This window comes from Micromesistius poutassou (genome assembly GCF_964030765.1).
Source record: "Micromesistius poutassou genome assembly, chromosome: 13".
In the NCBI taxonomy this organism is placed as follows: Eukaryota; Metazoa; Chordata; class Actinopteri; order Gadiformes; family Gadidae; genus Micromesistius; species Micromesistius poutassou.
This window is the reverse complement of record NC_140283.1, coordinates 8,186,228-8,200,400: the sequence shown is the minus strand read 5'-3', so window position 1 is coordinate 8,200,400 and position 14,173 is coordinate 8,186,228. Positions and strand designations below refer to the sequence as shown.

Here is a 14,173-nt window from a genome sequence, read left to right as displayed (position 1 = left end):
CTGCTGGCGGGAAAGAAGAAATAAGCATATGTCAGAAACAACTCAACACTTGTAGTGTTACATTTTGATTTTGTTTCGAAAGCCGGTCGGGTTGAATGCTAATAGATTCCCTGTTATGTAATGCAATGCGAGGATATTGCATTGCACCCAGTCATCTAAAACAACGCTGAACACTGGCCAACATCTAATCAAGGGTCGACAACCAATAGGGCAATGGTCCAAATAGTAGTAAGGTAGGTGGTGATAGACGTATTATAAGAGTATTATGTGTTATGAATTATTGGCGTGTTTTTTACACTTCCACAATTTTTTGGACACACATTTTATTCAGTAATGTAACTTTTCCTTTTCCGCTATATCAACAAATATTTATTTATTAAGTCACATTGTTTAAATATGAGATCATTGACGAATGTAGTTCAATTATTCTTTCCATTTTAATATCGCCCTACCAATTAGTTAGGTACGTTTAGGCACCATTAATAAGGCATATTGTATTAAATGCGGGATTTAAACATATTGGCTTGTATATCGTGGTATTATTGATAATATATTTTCTAGCTTTACATTAGTATTCATGAATGCATGCAGGATTCCTCATAGCCGGAATCGAGTTAACGTGTTTGTTGGTTGTACCAGGGCTTATGTACTCATCCTCTTTGTACTACCTTGAATTGTAGAAGCAGTGTGGGCAATAGTGCCACTCCAGAGTGGCTGCTGGTTGAACTGCAGGGTGAAGTGGTATCCAGGCAGAACTCTGGTCTGGCAGGGAATGCCATGGGGGATCTGCTCTACACTAAAGAGGTATGTAGTAGTGATGTAACAGTAATGAAGTGTCCAGCATGGCCGGGAGGAATGCCGGCATGGTGTTAATATTATGTTAAACATATTCAGACTGCAAAGTCGGGTAAACCAATTGATGTCGGAAAAGAAGTTGGTGGTTGTGTCAGGCAGAAAGATTTCCCCTTAAAAAGAAATGTACTTTATGGGCATAGCCTAATTGTTGCATCATTCAAAACGTGGTTCTTGTGGTGGAATGGGCATGTCTCCACACACCCGTACATTTACTGTATTTGTGAATGTTGCTCTGCTTTCCTCCACAAGGGTATTCCTGTGCTGATAGTTGGGCATCACATCCTGTATGGTAAAGTGGTCAAACTGGAGAAGCCTTTCGCTGTCCTCACCAAGTTCCCTGGTCACGCACAGGACGCCGCCAGCCATGACGATAACAACCAGGTACCCATGGAAACCGACAGCCAAAGAGATCCTTCCTCCACCTCCTACTCGGTGACAGCCCTTATCAAGAAGAAGCTTATTTTCAAGACGCGACCCAAGCCAATCATTACAAATGTGCCTAAGAAGGTGTAAACCAAGAAACCGTTAAGTTTCATGTCTGGTCACATACCTGGTGTGGTGGGTATACAATTATAAATGAATATATCTTTGCAGAACATCTACGGTAATAACATAGTTGAGGTGCTTTTTAGTATTTGCACTGCTGAACTTTTATATAGCAATGACTCCGACACCAGGTGGGGCCAAAGTCCCTTTTTTGAAACTAAAAGTAAGGGCACTTTTCTTCTATCTATCTAAAGAGGAGAACATGTGAATAGATGTAAAATACCTTTCATCATAAGGAGAATGTTTTATTAATGTGTGATTTCATTTGTTTTGGTTCATACTTTGCACTTATAAAAAAATAAAAAAATACTAAAGCATCATAAGATGCTTCGTTTTCTGGATCCTTTCGGCAATATAAAACATTACATAATATTTAATTCAAAAAAATCCTTGACATATTGATGTGTTGTTGGTAAAGCCTACCTCATTATCGTTTTAGTAGTGTAATGGGAGTGTGTCGTATCCTTCCTGAAACAAGTTAGGATCAGGTCTTAAAGGTATAAATATGCTACATTATATGTATGTGTTCACATGCACATAATTTTTAGTTTTTGGGGGATTTGTGCTGAACCCTATCCCGCTACATTTCTTAACACCCACCTCATCCCAAAATAGATGCCAGTGGTTAAAGTACCTATTGACTTTCTAAATGTAAAACGTTTATACAAACATAGTACTCATTTAACCATGTTGGTGGACTAATGAAAAGACAAAGTTCAACAAGGCAAAGTAATGTCTCCATATTTCCTTAAAACATGGACCATTTTATTGTGTGGAAGAAGTATATTATAAACAGACATTTCAGTACGTAGAGTGGCGGACCATAAAGACGCAGACTCTGTCCTGGCTCACGGAGGAGTACATATTGACAAGTACTTCATACAGAAACAAAGGTAAAGGGAATTAAATCAAGGTAGCCTTTCATGCAGTTCCTCTTAAAACTCTTGAGCGTGCTGAATAAATAACATCTTGTCTCTTAAACCACATAAACGGCAACAGGAAAGCCTGTACCTTTTTATGTTGGTGACCTAAAGCATCCAGCAGTATCACCTTTACCAACACACAAATGGAAAGAATCTGAAAAATAAATGATGGGAATGACCGGAACAAGCTAATGGAAATATTGCCTGATGACATTTGCAGAACTTCATAACACTTGGCTCAGCTCCCTCGTACTTTCGGTTAAAAAACAAACATAAAACAGGCCAGAAACTCTTGAGTGTATTTGATGAAGGCAGCTCACTGTGTTGTGAGCACATTGAGGGGAACATGGCTCCACCCCCTTGCTTAAGGGTGACTGAATCAATTCATTCAACTGTTGAAAAAAACCTCTTCCACATTTTTCAGACACCTCCCTACATCATGTACACACATACAAACAACTGCACCTAAAACCCTAAGAGGCACATTGGATAGTCCTGTTTTTATTCAAGTCCCAAAGTCTCTGAATAAAAGGCTTTAAGTTCAAGTAGTAGTTAAACATTTGTAGCGGCAGTTCATTTTGTTAATCAAACCTATACCGGCTAGGGTGTTTTGAGTTCCAGCCAAAATGTCCATGTCAAAAGTCAACATGAGCTTCAGCACGTTTTTAATGGTGTTGGATGGAAATACATTTTATGTCATCCTTCAAATGCACTTGAACCGTCTTGTTTTACTGGAAAACAAAAGATTAACCAAAAATACCTTTGAACCACAGCCCTATAATATTGCAAACAAAGGATAGAGAAAAATAAAAACTAAAATGAGGGATGCTCAAACTAAAGCAATAAAATACATGCAGAGGAAGTCATTGAACGCAGCCTCCCGACTTGGTATGAATGGGAGATGTGTGTGGGAAAACAGAATTTAGAATTCATTAGGAAAATTCTGATCACCGCAGATACGGAATTCTACTAGCTGGCTGTCTCATGCACAGAGAACCATTAGAAAGGACAACCCTGGTCAGTTACTTTTATACGTTTTGTAAGTCAGGTTTCCGATATAACTTAAATAGCACACGTGAGTGTTCAAATTTTTTAAAATAGTTTGATACTGTTGAAGGTGTGAAAACAAAAAAATACATTCCCTCCTGATACATCAATTATTTTGATTTGAAATGTTTCTAAAGCCACAGAGCAAGGAAGAGGTCACCCATAAAACCAATAAGTTATTATTTATTAAATTAAGTTTAGCCTTGAACCTCAGAAAGCTTCTCTTTGGTCATTGGAAAAAAATTCATTGACGATATTTGGTCCAACTACCTACTAAAAAGGTAAGTTGGTAGTTAGTTTGGGAACATACCTTAAACTGTTACATGAAAGTGAATTGGCACTTATTAAAATATAGATGTTTCTTATATAAAAACTTGGATGGTAAATGGAAAACTGACTGGTATATGGTCATACCGTGACCAATGGACGACTCTTAGTCTGGAACTGTTCAACAGTACCAACACACACACACACAAATACAGGTGTAGAAATGGCAGATTGTCTGTACCAATGATAAACGTGTATTACAAACAATTCAAATTGCAGCTGATGATTGTAATATTAGCGGCTTGACAGAGTAGGTTGAGGTCCTATGACACTTGGGACACATTTGTATGCTCAGTCTTTTTTACGGCCTCAGGCCTGATAATATTGTCAGTTACTAATATTTACAGTTACACATGAATGATTTTCAAGCTATTTTTTTTCCTTTTTGTAAGGGCCATTCATTGTGGTCAGTTACAATGCATGGTCGCCACTTGTTTTCAAATTAACTTTTAATAAATGAGAGAAAAATACGGCATAATATAGCACCTTCTCTTCTCTTCATTGAAAATGTTCAAACTAATTCACAACACACATAACCTAAGAGAGAAGGGTTGCCCTCGGCCATGACCCCTTAGACTAGTCTCTGAAACTAGTCCTGTTCTGTACTGTAATGTGAGTACTTCAGAATTGTAATAACTGTGCTTTACCAAAAAAAATGCCCAAACCATTATGATTTGTAAACCTGCATTCAGATTTCTATTGATCTTCTAAACATATGAATATATGCACATATGAATCATCCAAAACTGCATAACATTCAGTTGATTTTACAGTGTAAAGCACCATACAACAGTGACATGGGAATGGGAGGGTTACATTTATTTTCAGTCTCAATATTGACTCCCTTAAGTGGATCATCGCTGCTGTATCTCAGACTCACAACTTTTGAGCACCATTGATAAATATGAGCCTTTCCTAGGTCAGGGTCATTCAGCCTGGAGTAGAGTACAGCTGTTTCGGTTCAGTGACTGTCGCCAGCAGTTCACAAAAATCACAACGCGGCACGTGAAACCACCGAGCAGCCCCTTCTACGCCTCCGCGTACGGCAGGTGGTACTGCTCCTCCCGCTTGTTGCAGCGCTTGGCCACAATGGCCAGGTAGAGCACCAGCAGTATGACCCAGTAGCACGCGTACAGGATCAGCCCCGCGATCAGCAGCACCTTCTCGTAGTCGCTGAAGGGCTCCTGTGTCTCGCAGTAGATGGTGTAGCCCACGCCGCCCAGCAGCACCGTGGCCCACACCGTCACGGGCACGGCGCCGATGAAGTTCACCACGATCTTCCTGCGGCCCGACGTCCCCCAGCCGGCCTTGTTGATGGTGAGCAGGGCGAATATCTTGGAGGGGAGCAGGCTGGACATGTAAAGCAGTGAGTAGAGCGACATGAAGATCATGACCAGGCTGCCCCGCAGGAAGCAGGCGTAGGTGGCCTTCACCATGCCGACCAGCTGCACCGTCAGCAGGAACAGCAGGATGTTCCACAGCCGCCCGCGGTAGAACAGGTGGATCACGGTGGCCACCAGGAAAAAGGGGAAGAAGCCGGTGACCACGGACTCGTAGGTCATCCAGAGGCTGTGCTTGTGGAACCAAAGGGCGTTGTAGAGCCACTCGCGGAAGTAGGACTTGCTCCATCGCGTCTGCTGGTTGAGCCAGCGCAGGTATTGCGTGGGCGTCTCGGTCTGGCACTGCGAGCGCGCCGTGTACTTTGTCTTGTAGCCGAAGCTCAGCACGCGGTTGGTGAGGTGGCGGTCGTCGCCAAAGCTGCACTTGGAGCCCAGGAAAGTCTGGTGGTACCAGGGCTCCAAGAAGCGCTGGAGCAGGGAGTTCCGGTACATTCCCAGCGGGCCACTGATACACTGGACGCAGCCAAAGTAGGACTGGCAGGCCCGCTCGATGTTAAAGGCCATCCAGTAGCGCACACTGCTCAGGAAGGAGATCCACGAGTCATACTTGTTGAGAATCTGGAGGAGAAATAGACATGGATGAGAGGTTACTTGCAAGGGATAGATGAAAAATATAACACAGTGATTGTTCAACAGAATAATACTACTTGACATTTGCACAATAATATGATGATTAACCTGCACGTCTCCACCCACGCCTCCCACCATCGGGTCCTCTTCCATGATCTTCAGCATTTCTATGGTGCAGGCAGGGTCCAGAACAGTGTCCGAGTCACACACCTGAGAAGCCACAAAGACAACGGTCATGTTGTGTCTCTCTTTCAAACACACACACACACACACACACATTATAAGGACACAACACACACCACTGTTGAAGAAAACCTAACAGAATCCTTGGTCTAAGAGCACACAGGTGATTGGGCGTGGTGCAAGCATATTGCAGGAGTGCTTTAAGTATGTACTGATGTCCAGGACAGAAATGAAAGGCTGCTGACAGAAGCGACCAGCTGGTTCATCCTAATGGCAGAGCACAGGGTCGTGATGCACAGATGCAAACATCTGACCAGCCGCAAGGACATGTCAGACATGCTACAGCCAGATAGCACCAGATGTAACCAGTATATCGTCCATCCAAACATGTGCAACCCTATTTAAATAGCATACAACAGGACCGTACGGTTAACTTCAATATGACTCACAATCTGTCCATCATTTTGTGATTGATGTGTGTGTCATTTCTTCCAGGGACTCATGAATGAGTAGCCAAATCATTTAATTATCAATGCAGCTGTCAGAGGAGAAATCTCATGAAATTGGTAATAGCCAGCAAGGTTAGACTTCTAGCTACTGTTCCATCTGAATCAATGTGGTGATCTGGGTCTTGGCCCACTGGACATTGTAATTGATTCAGCAAAACTGCATCTCCAATGCATATCCAAGGCATATTAGATGAAAAATTAGGTTCTGCCAGTGTTACGACATTTAAATTAATACTCCTTACTCCTAATACTAATGTAAATGTGTGCTTTTCTAATGTAAAATACTAAGCTTCAGTGTTCTTTGATTCAGATTCATTGGGGGGCCCTGTCAAAAAGGTTTATTTAAGAGAGAAGCAGGAGGCTAGCAGGTTTAACCAAATAGATTTTCTTTATGGAACAAAAACTCAAATGACATCCCCTCTAATGACTCCCATTAAAGAGACTACGATTGTCATCCAGATGTTTGGGATTCTAGCTAGACATGATGTTCGCAAGTTGCGAGTAAACCTTCCACATCCCAAACCCTTAAGACTCCTCTCACCTGCACATAGTCGACACTGTCCCCCAGCGCCTTGAAAGCCGTGTACATCACCTCCCTCTTCCCGCCCCACTCCTGCATGACGCAAGAGTAGCGACAGCCGCGCGCCAGCCGCGCCACGCGCACCGCCTCCTCCATGTGCACGGCACTGCGGGCCCCGCCCCTCACGCCGCTGCCGCTGCCGTCGCTGTGGTAGTTGCCCTTCCACACCATGCTGCCGGCCTGGTCCACCCCGCCCATCACCTCTTGGAAGATGTCCATCATGTAGCGGTCCTCGGGCCGGTTGCCGTCCACCACCAGCACCACCTTCAGGCCGGGGAAGGAGATGCGGCGGACGCTGCGCAGGCACTTGCGCAGGTAGTCGGGGTCCTCCTGGTAGGCGGCGATGCAGAGCGCCACGGTGCGGCGCAGGTGCTGCGGCCGTGCGGGGCTCCGCATGCGCCGGTGCTCCAGGTAGGCGAAGAGGCTCTGGAGGAAGAGGTGCAGGGAGAGAAACGCGCCGTACAGGCCGAAGGACAGGTGGTGCTGCTCGGTGTGGATGAACTGGTAGCCTGCAGAGGGGAGATTGGGTTGAACGGGCATTCAAAGGGTTATGTTCGGAGCCATAGGAAATCAATGCATCTGAATGTTGATAATCGTTCTGTATGTAGGAGTGATGTGAGAGATGGCAAGTAGGAAGGACAAACCAACCGGTGACATAGGCCAGCAGGATGGCAAAGAGCACCACCGCAGCGAAGAGGGTGGTGACCACGATGTTCAGCGTATTCCTGCATCGGGAGGGCATCTGAGGGGGTGGAGGGCAGCGTGTCAAAGAGAGTTCACGGGGACACAGAAAAAAGGGCTAGAATCATTGAAGAATAATTCACGTTGGAATTATGCAATGGTAACTGCTCTAAGATATTTCACACATCACAACATCATGAACCACTTGTGAGTGTGCTTCACAAGCAATGAAAGGCAACGAGTGCCAAGGAACGCCTTTAAGATGCAGGAGGCACTGCCTCTGCAGCTTATTGTCTATCTTAAAGGACCACGAAAAAGAGTCCCACCCCTTCCCCAGCAACCCCCCCAGGTCAGGGAAGTTTCATTTCCTGGCTTTACTGTAAAACACCTTCATCAAGAGCTGTCAGCTAGAAAACATGCTTTCGTTAGCAAATGACATCATGGAAGCACACAGCCTCATTGAAGGGAAGCTATGAAAGTAGAGAGAGGTAGACTCTGGGTCAAGTCATAATCGACTCTGTCAGACTTTGAGAAACGACTTTCTTTTAAAACATTCTGGCATAAGGCCCATATTGTTGTGGATCAAACTGCCCCTGGGTAAATCCCTCGTAGGAAAACTCCCAACCCACTCCACTCCATTTTTTTATGGATCAACAATTTTCCTTTTTTCTTGCCACTGTTACATACACATACCCCAAAAATCCCACCAACCCCCCCTCCCCCCCCCCACCCCCTTCTCCAGGTTAATGGCTCTAATTAAAGGCCTTGTCGGCTAGAGGAGGGTGGGGAGGGGGAGGGACAATCCTGTCCTTTCATTCAGTAAATTACCTCCCTGTGCCCCTGGTTCAGCCCCGCCCCGTTCGGTCTGTACAGGGGAGACAGCCCTCATTCACAGGCTCACATCACAACAGCCAGCTCTGTGGAACCTGCGGGGCGCAGACAGACTTTGCTGCCCGGCCAAAGCGGACACACAGATTACCAACACCTGGCACTGGGCTACTCAACCATAAATGGGAGATGGCAGATTCAGGTGGAGGGATTGTGTAGGAATTGTTCAGCCACTGAAAGAGCAGGGGGTTTGGGGAAATGCAGCACCCAGTTCAAATTCCTTTCCAAACTCTGCTCTTGCGGGGGACCATTAATACCCTGGGTGTTATTTAAAACCAGCACCTTCATTAAACTTTCTTAGTCATCATTGAATATCAAGCCTGTCAGGGAACTGTAGGAGGAAATGTGCTGAGTTACAAAACCCCTCAACCTAATCTTGGCGCGTATACAAGACCCACATCCCATTTGGATAGCAGGTTTATTCTAAATGTGTTCACAGGAAAGTCCTGAATTATCTGAAGTATCTGCATGTGAAGTATTGACTGAGGGAATTAGATGAGATTAATAGTTAAGCGTGTTAGAGAGTCTAGTAGGCATATGATCCCTTGGGAACGACAGTGATAGGCAGTGGTCCAAGCCCTCCCCCAGGGCACAGGGAAGATAAAGCAGGCTGGTAATGGCCTGATTACAGGGCCAGAGAGGCTAGCTGGCAGTACAGAGGTAGGATCAATTATGGACGCTCACTGCAGGATGACACAGCGGGACAAGGTTGGTCTAGTTGAGTGTTAGGTTGGTTGGTCCCAATTGTTAATAATCATTTCAATGACCAGAATTAGTGTTTAAACTTTATCAATTTAATTGTGACATTTTGATATGCTTTGAAGGAATAAATGCATACACAGGTTCAAGCCCCTTCCAAACTCAGACCAAAATCATTACATGAAGATTGAAAACCTAGAATGGTTTCCAATTAAGGTCCTTAGGAATCAGCCATACGATGAATGCTAGAACAACTCTAGTTGTTAGAGTTGGCTAGAGTGTAAAGACATTTCAAATCTAACCAGGTTAAGAGACACTTTGCCCTTGAACATAAATCACAACATGAACCATAAATCTGAAGACTGCAAAAGAAGCATGAGTCACCTTGGCCAGAAATCGATGGTCTGCAGTGAAGGTTACAGGATTAATAGTGAAGTGTCCAGAGCATCTGTGGATGATGTGATTTGTGGAGACTAATTCAATGGCTTCCTCCTCTCAATGTCTAGAATTAATTGAGCAGCCCCAGAGGTATGTTGTCTAAACCTGCATCATTTCAAGTGCACCTGCTGAGAGAATTGCACTGTCCTAATGATTTGGTTCTGTCCATCTTCACCCAACACGCAGGATATTATCCATCAGCCAAGCTTCCCAGTGGAACCAGTTTAGCATTTCCAAACCTCCCTCCAAGCAGCTCGGCATCAATGGCAAGAATTTCCAGGAAATCAAAAACCTTTAATCGGGGTAATCCAAAGAAAAACAAAGACTCCCTGATGCAAATCCCACCATCCAAAGAGGGTTGTAGGTTTTTCCCATGTCTGGCCTGCCGACTGCCTCCCCCCGCCCCTTCTTTCTCACAAGACAGTCCCGAGTGGAATCTTCCTCCAGGCCAACTAAGCAACTGGGCTGCAGGCTCAGGTGAGCCAGTGGGGAGGAGGTGCCTGCTGCCTGCTGGGGCTTATTGACCTCCCTAGCTTCTGGACAAGGGACTGGTTTGCTGCAAGGAGAGGGGGATGATTGGCCGAGCAGGAAGGGATAATTGATATGAGAAGGAAGAAGGAGGGAGCGTAGGAAGGAAGAGATAAAGAAAATAAAAGAAAGAGCAAGGTTGTACCTAAGGAGGGAGAGAGAGAAACAGGGAGGGTTGGAGTGGAGGTTTGGAAGGGGAAAAGGATGGGGGTGGTAAGTTGAGATTGTGCACCATGGGATGTTGTTGCACAGTGGGTAAATGTTTAGGAACTGATTTTAGGACCCGTCTATGAACATGTCAGCCAAGAATGATGTTGGACGATGTTATTCCAGACAACCAATTAGTTTACCTTTACAAAAGTAGAAAGTGAGTGTTTTTGAGCTCAATTATTTTTAATATTGCCCAGCAATGGTTTTCACATATGGAAGTGTTACAGCTCAGATAATTCACAAAGCATAGGGGGAAAGCAGGGTCACTTATTAAAGTCAAGGTAAAACATTCCCATAGTTTACAGTCCCAGTCACCCTTTTAGTGGGAAAAGAAAGCAAACACCAACCAATAACATTCACACATTCTGTACCTTACATTCTGTGCCTTACATTCAGCTGCCGATGATTCACATCAGTGAGCCTATACATTATTAACTGCCTTCAGCTCACGTCAGAAGTAAAGGCAGAGAGGCAAATAAGTTCTGCTACCCAGTGGAAGACTAACGTCCAACATCATATAATGGTTCCAGACTAGACCTACTGGTCTAATTTGGTTCTGTTCCCTGTCCAAGACGACATATCCCAGGTAGTCAAATTGTAGGTACATTTAGCTTTGACTGGATGCCAGACCCTGAAATGGTGTTTTCATCCCACATCAAAAGATGAACAGAAACAGTTGAGATTCTCCAATAGAGTCTAATTTCTCCATATTTGGTTTGGGGAACCTTTTGGATACAGAACCCAACATGTAGACTATGGAGCTTTTCATCTCCTTAGAGCCAACATTCTCAGGATAACAGATAAAAAAAACACCTCTAAACACGTCATTCTGACCCCGGCTCCGGGTGCGAGTCGCCATGGCGCTGATGACACCATGGAATGTCAACAGGCCAACGTTTTCATGGGGGACGCCTGAGGAACACAATTCTGAGGTGTTCCTGTCCGGCGTTCTGTCAAGGGTCAGTGTGTTCTGTGTGTGTGTGTGTGTTGGCACACGCACGCAAGAAAGGCAAAGACAGCCTACGGGTTTGTGACTCATAAGAAAACACGGTTGTTGAATATAACCGTCAAGATACAGACACATTAGTAGTCCTAATAAGGAATACACACACCGTGTTGTTACTTATAAAATCAAACGTTTAAAAAGATGACTGAATGGCTGAATTATGAAAAAGCCTCCTCTTCCGAGCCATTCCAGGTGATTCAAACCACCACGTGTCACATGGATTTAGCTGAGCACACTCCATTCCTATTCAGAAACTTTATGTTCCGAAACCTAGGTCTTTCAAAAAGTTTCAATGTCTGCTTTATTTTCCTTTCACAAATATAGCTCCACACACACACACACACACACACACACACACACAGAAACAGATGCAGACGCAGATGCAGACCCAGACACACACACACACACACACACACACAGGGTGACGGGGATCATTTGTCATCCTTACCTTCTCCTTCCAGCAGACCCCTCCGTCTCCGTGGTCCCCCTGAGGAGTTCCCCCGGGCGTCAGATCATCGGCCGGTGCATCCGTCCCTCGCTCCCCCCCCCGCCCGCCCGCCTCTGTCCTGTCTCTCACTTTGCCCCCCTCCCGCTCCGTCCGTTGGCTCGGTCCAGCTGTCGGGGGCCGCTTCAGTCAGTCACCCAGGGGCGCCCAGCCCGTCCCGCTCTCGCTCTGCTCTCTCTCTCTCTCTCTCTCTGCCGCGCGGCACAGCACACTCCTTGTTCTCTCCTCTCCCTCCACTCCTCCACCCTCCACGTCCACCGCTCAGGCCCAAACTACTCACACTACATCTTTATTCCCTCGCTCGCCTGCTCGCGCGCTTAATTCAGGAGGACCCCCGCGTCCAAAAATACACTGGGCCCCGTCCCCTACCTCCCTCTACGCCTCCTCCTCCCGCCCGCCCGCCCGCCCACCCCCCCCCCCCCCCGCCCCCCGCCCCCTCGCGTGGCGCTCCTGCGTCGGCCTCTGTGGACCCTCCTCTTCCTCCTCCAGCACCAGTCCGCTCTCTTCTCCCCTAAACTTCTCCCCGCCTCCCTGAACTGTCCCAGGGCATAAAGCGATGCCCCCACACTCCCCCCCCCCCCCCCCCTCTCTACCAACTCTCCTCCTCCTCCTCTTCTTCACTTGAGGATCCGTTCAACAGAGGACCAGTCCCTGCCTCGGTCAGCCTGCATCCGATTTGCTAGCAGACCCGGAAAAAGCAGGTTGCTGTGGAGCGTCTGGGGGGATTCGTTGAGGTCCCATCCACGTCCCTCGTGCATTGGAAGCTGGCGGGGCTGCAGACCATGTCACCTTGAGGTGGGTCAAAACGTGGCCTGGATGGGCCGCCTTGATCTTCACTGTCCCGGTGGTCCTCTCTCAGTCCCGGTGCACGTCCAGAAAACCACCAGTCTTCACTCTCTGACGTCTCTCCACCTCTTTCACCTCCTTTCTCTCCCTCTCCCCCTCCCTCTCTTCTCTCTCTCTCGTCTCGTTTTGCTGCTGCAGCCGCAGCTCCTCGCCGCATCCCTTTGCACTGCAGCCCAAACCCCCTTTCTCTCTCCCCTCTCTCTCCGCTCTCTCTCTCTCTCTCTCTCTCTTTCCTCCACTCTCTTTACACTGTCCCGGCAAGCAGCGGGATGGCTGACTGGCTGGCTGGGGCAGGGTGTGTGCGTCACCTGGCAGGGGTGACACACCATCTTCTCTACACCCCCCCTCCCCTTCTGATTCTTACCCTTCCTTGTCTTCTTTCCACCCCCCCCCCCCCCCCCCCTTCCCATACACACACACACACACACACTCTCTCACACAGGCTGGGCGTCCCACAGATTGCTCTTTCTGTCCCACTGCGGTGTCGGCAGCAGCCCCACACAAGCCCCTCGACTGCATTGAATCGACCCCCCTCCTTAATTTCTGCTGCCCATGTGTGAAAGCATCCCTTATGGGTTTATTTATCTATCCCCCCCACCCAGCCCCTCCTCACTCTCTGTCTTGCAGCCCCGGCTCACTTTCTCTCTCTCTCTCCCTCTCTCTCTCTCTCTCTCTCTCTCGCACCCTTGCTGAAGACTGCATGCACATGCTCTATATGCTCACATATGGCGTAAATAAAACTGCAGTGTGCCTAGGGATGATCAATACTCAGTGGATGTAGTATCTCTCGCTCTCTCGCTCTCTTTCTCTTCAATTAATAACATAGTTTGAGAGAGAGAGACATTACTATTAACATTATCAACATGACCAAAGGCTCTATTTCATTGGACTGTCCAACAACAGTACTCAACGTTTCATTTACTGAAACACTGACAGGTGCAATACAGCGATAATAAACAGATTTTCAGAGTTGCTGTGCTATGCCGTTATGCAGCTAGAATTAACAGGCAGACTGGTTGCCCCCCTCGGGAACAAAGCTGATTCGGCTGCATTGTGCATAGTGTGTTTCATTGCCTTCCAACTACATTTCTTTCAAGTTTTTATGAAGTCCAAAGAGGTCTTTTGAAAATAACAGTCAATCTCCCAAGGTCACCAGAGATGAAGATTTCAGCCATGTTTCCTGATCCATAAAGTCGTGACTTCGGACACAATGAGGAATGCATTGCAGGCAGGTGGCTATTTATACAGTGTGAGATGCTCCTTCATCAGAGCGCATGTGCACCTGAACACTTGAAATGCTGAGTTAGCAACGTATGGCTCCTCCCCAAGGAGACTCGTGCTTGTAATTATTAAATAAGCAACAGACTAGATGAATCTCTCTAGTATACAAGTGTAGGTAGTCGGGATGCCTCCATGTTCTGAAATGATCTCT

The 14,173-nt window shown here is 46.4% G+C and overlaps 2 protein-coding genes across 2 annotated transcripts; one reads left to right on the top strand and one right to left on the bottom strand.

Moving 5' to 3' along the window:
- Positions 1-3: 3 nt before the first annotated feature.
- chtf8 (CTF8, chromosome transmission fidelity factor 8 homolog) lies at positions 4-1,718 on the top strand. The gene is made up of 3 exons (XM_084477439.1): positions 4-233; positions 681-804; positions 1,105-1,718. The coding sequence occupies exons 1-3, from the start codon at positions 214-216 to the stop codon at positions 1,366-1,368; spliced, it is 408 nt and encodes a 135-aa protein (XP_084333565.1). The 5' UTR covers positions 4-213; the 3' UTR covers positions 1,369-1,718.
- A 3,008-nt stretch (positions 1,719-4,726) lies between these two features.
- On the bottom strand, positions 4,727-7,682 carry has3 (hyaluronan synthase 3; the record flags this gene model as incomplete). Its single annotated transcript, XM_084477292.1, has 4 exons — positions 4,727-5,656; positions 5,777-5,878; positions 6,902-7,449; positions 7,589-7,682. The coding sequence occupies 4 exons, from the start codon at positions 7,680-7,682 to the stop codon at positions 4,727-4,729; spliced, it is 1,674 nt and encodes a 557-aa protein (XP_084333418.1).
- Positions 7,683-14,173: the final 6,491 nt, after the last annotated feature.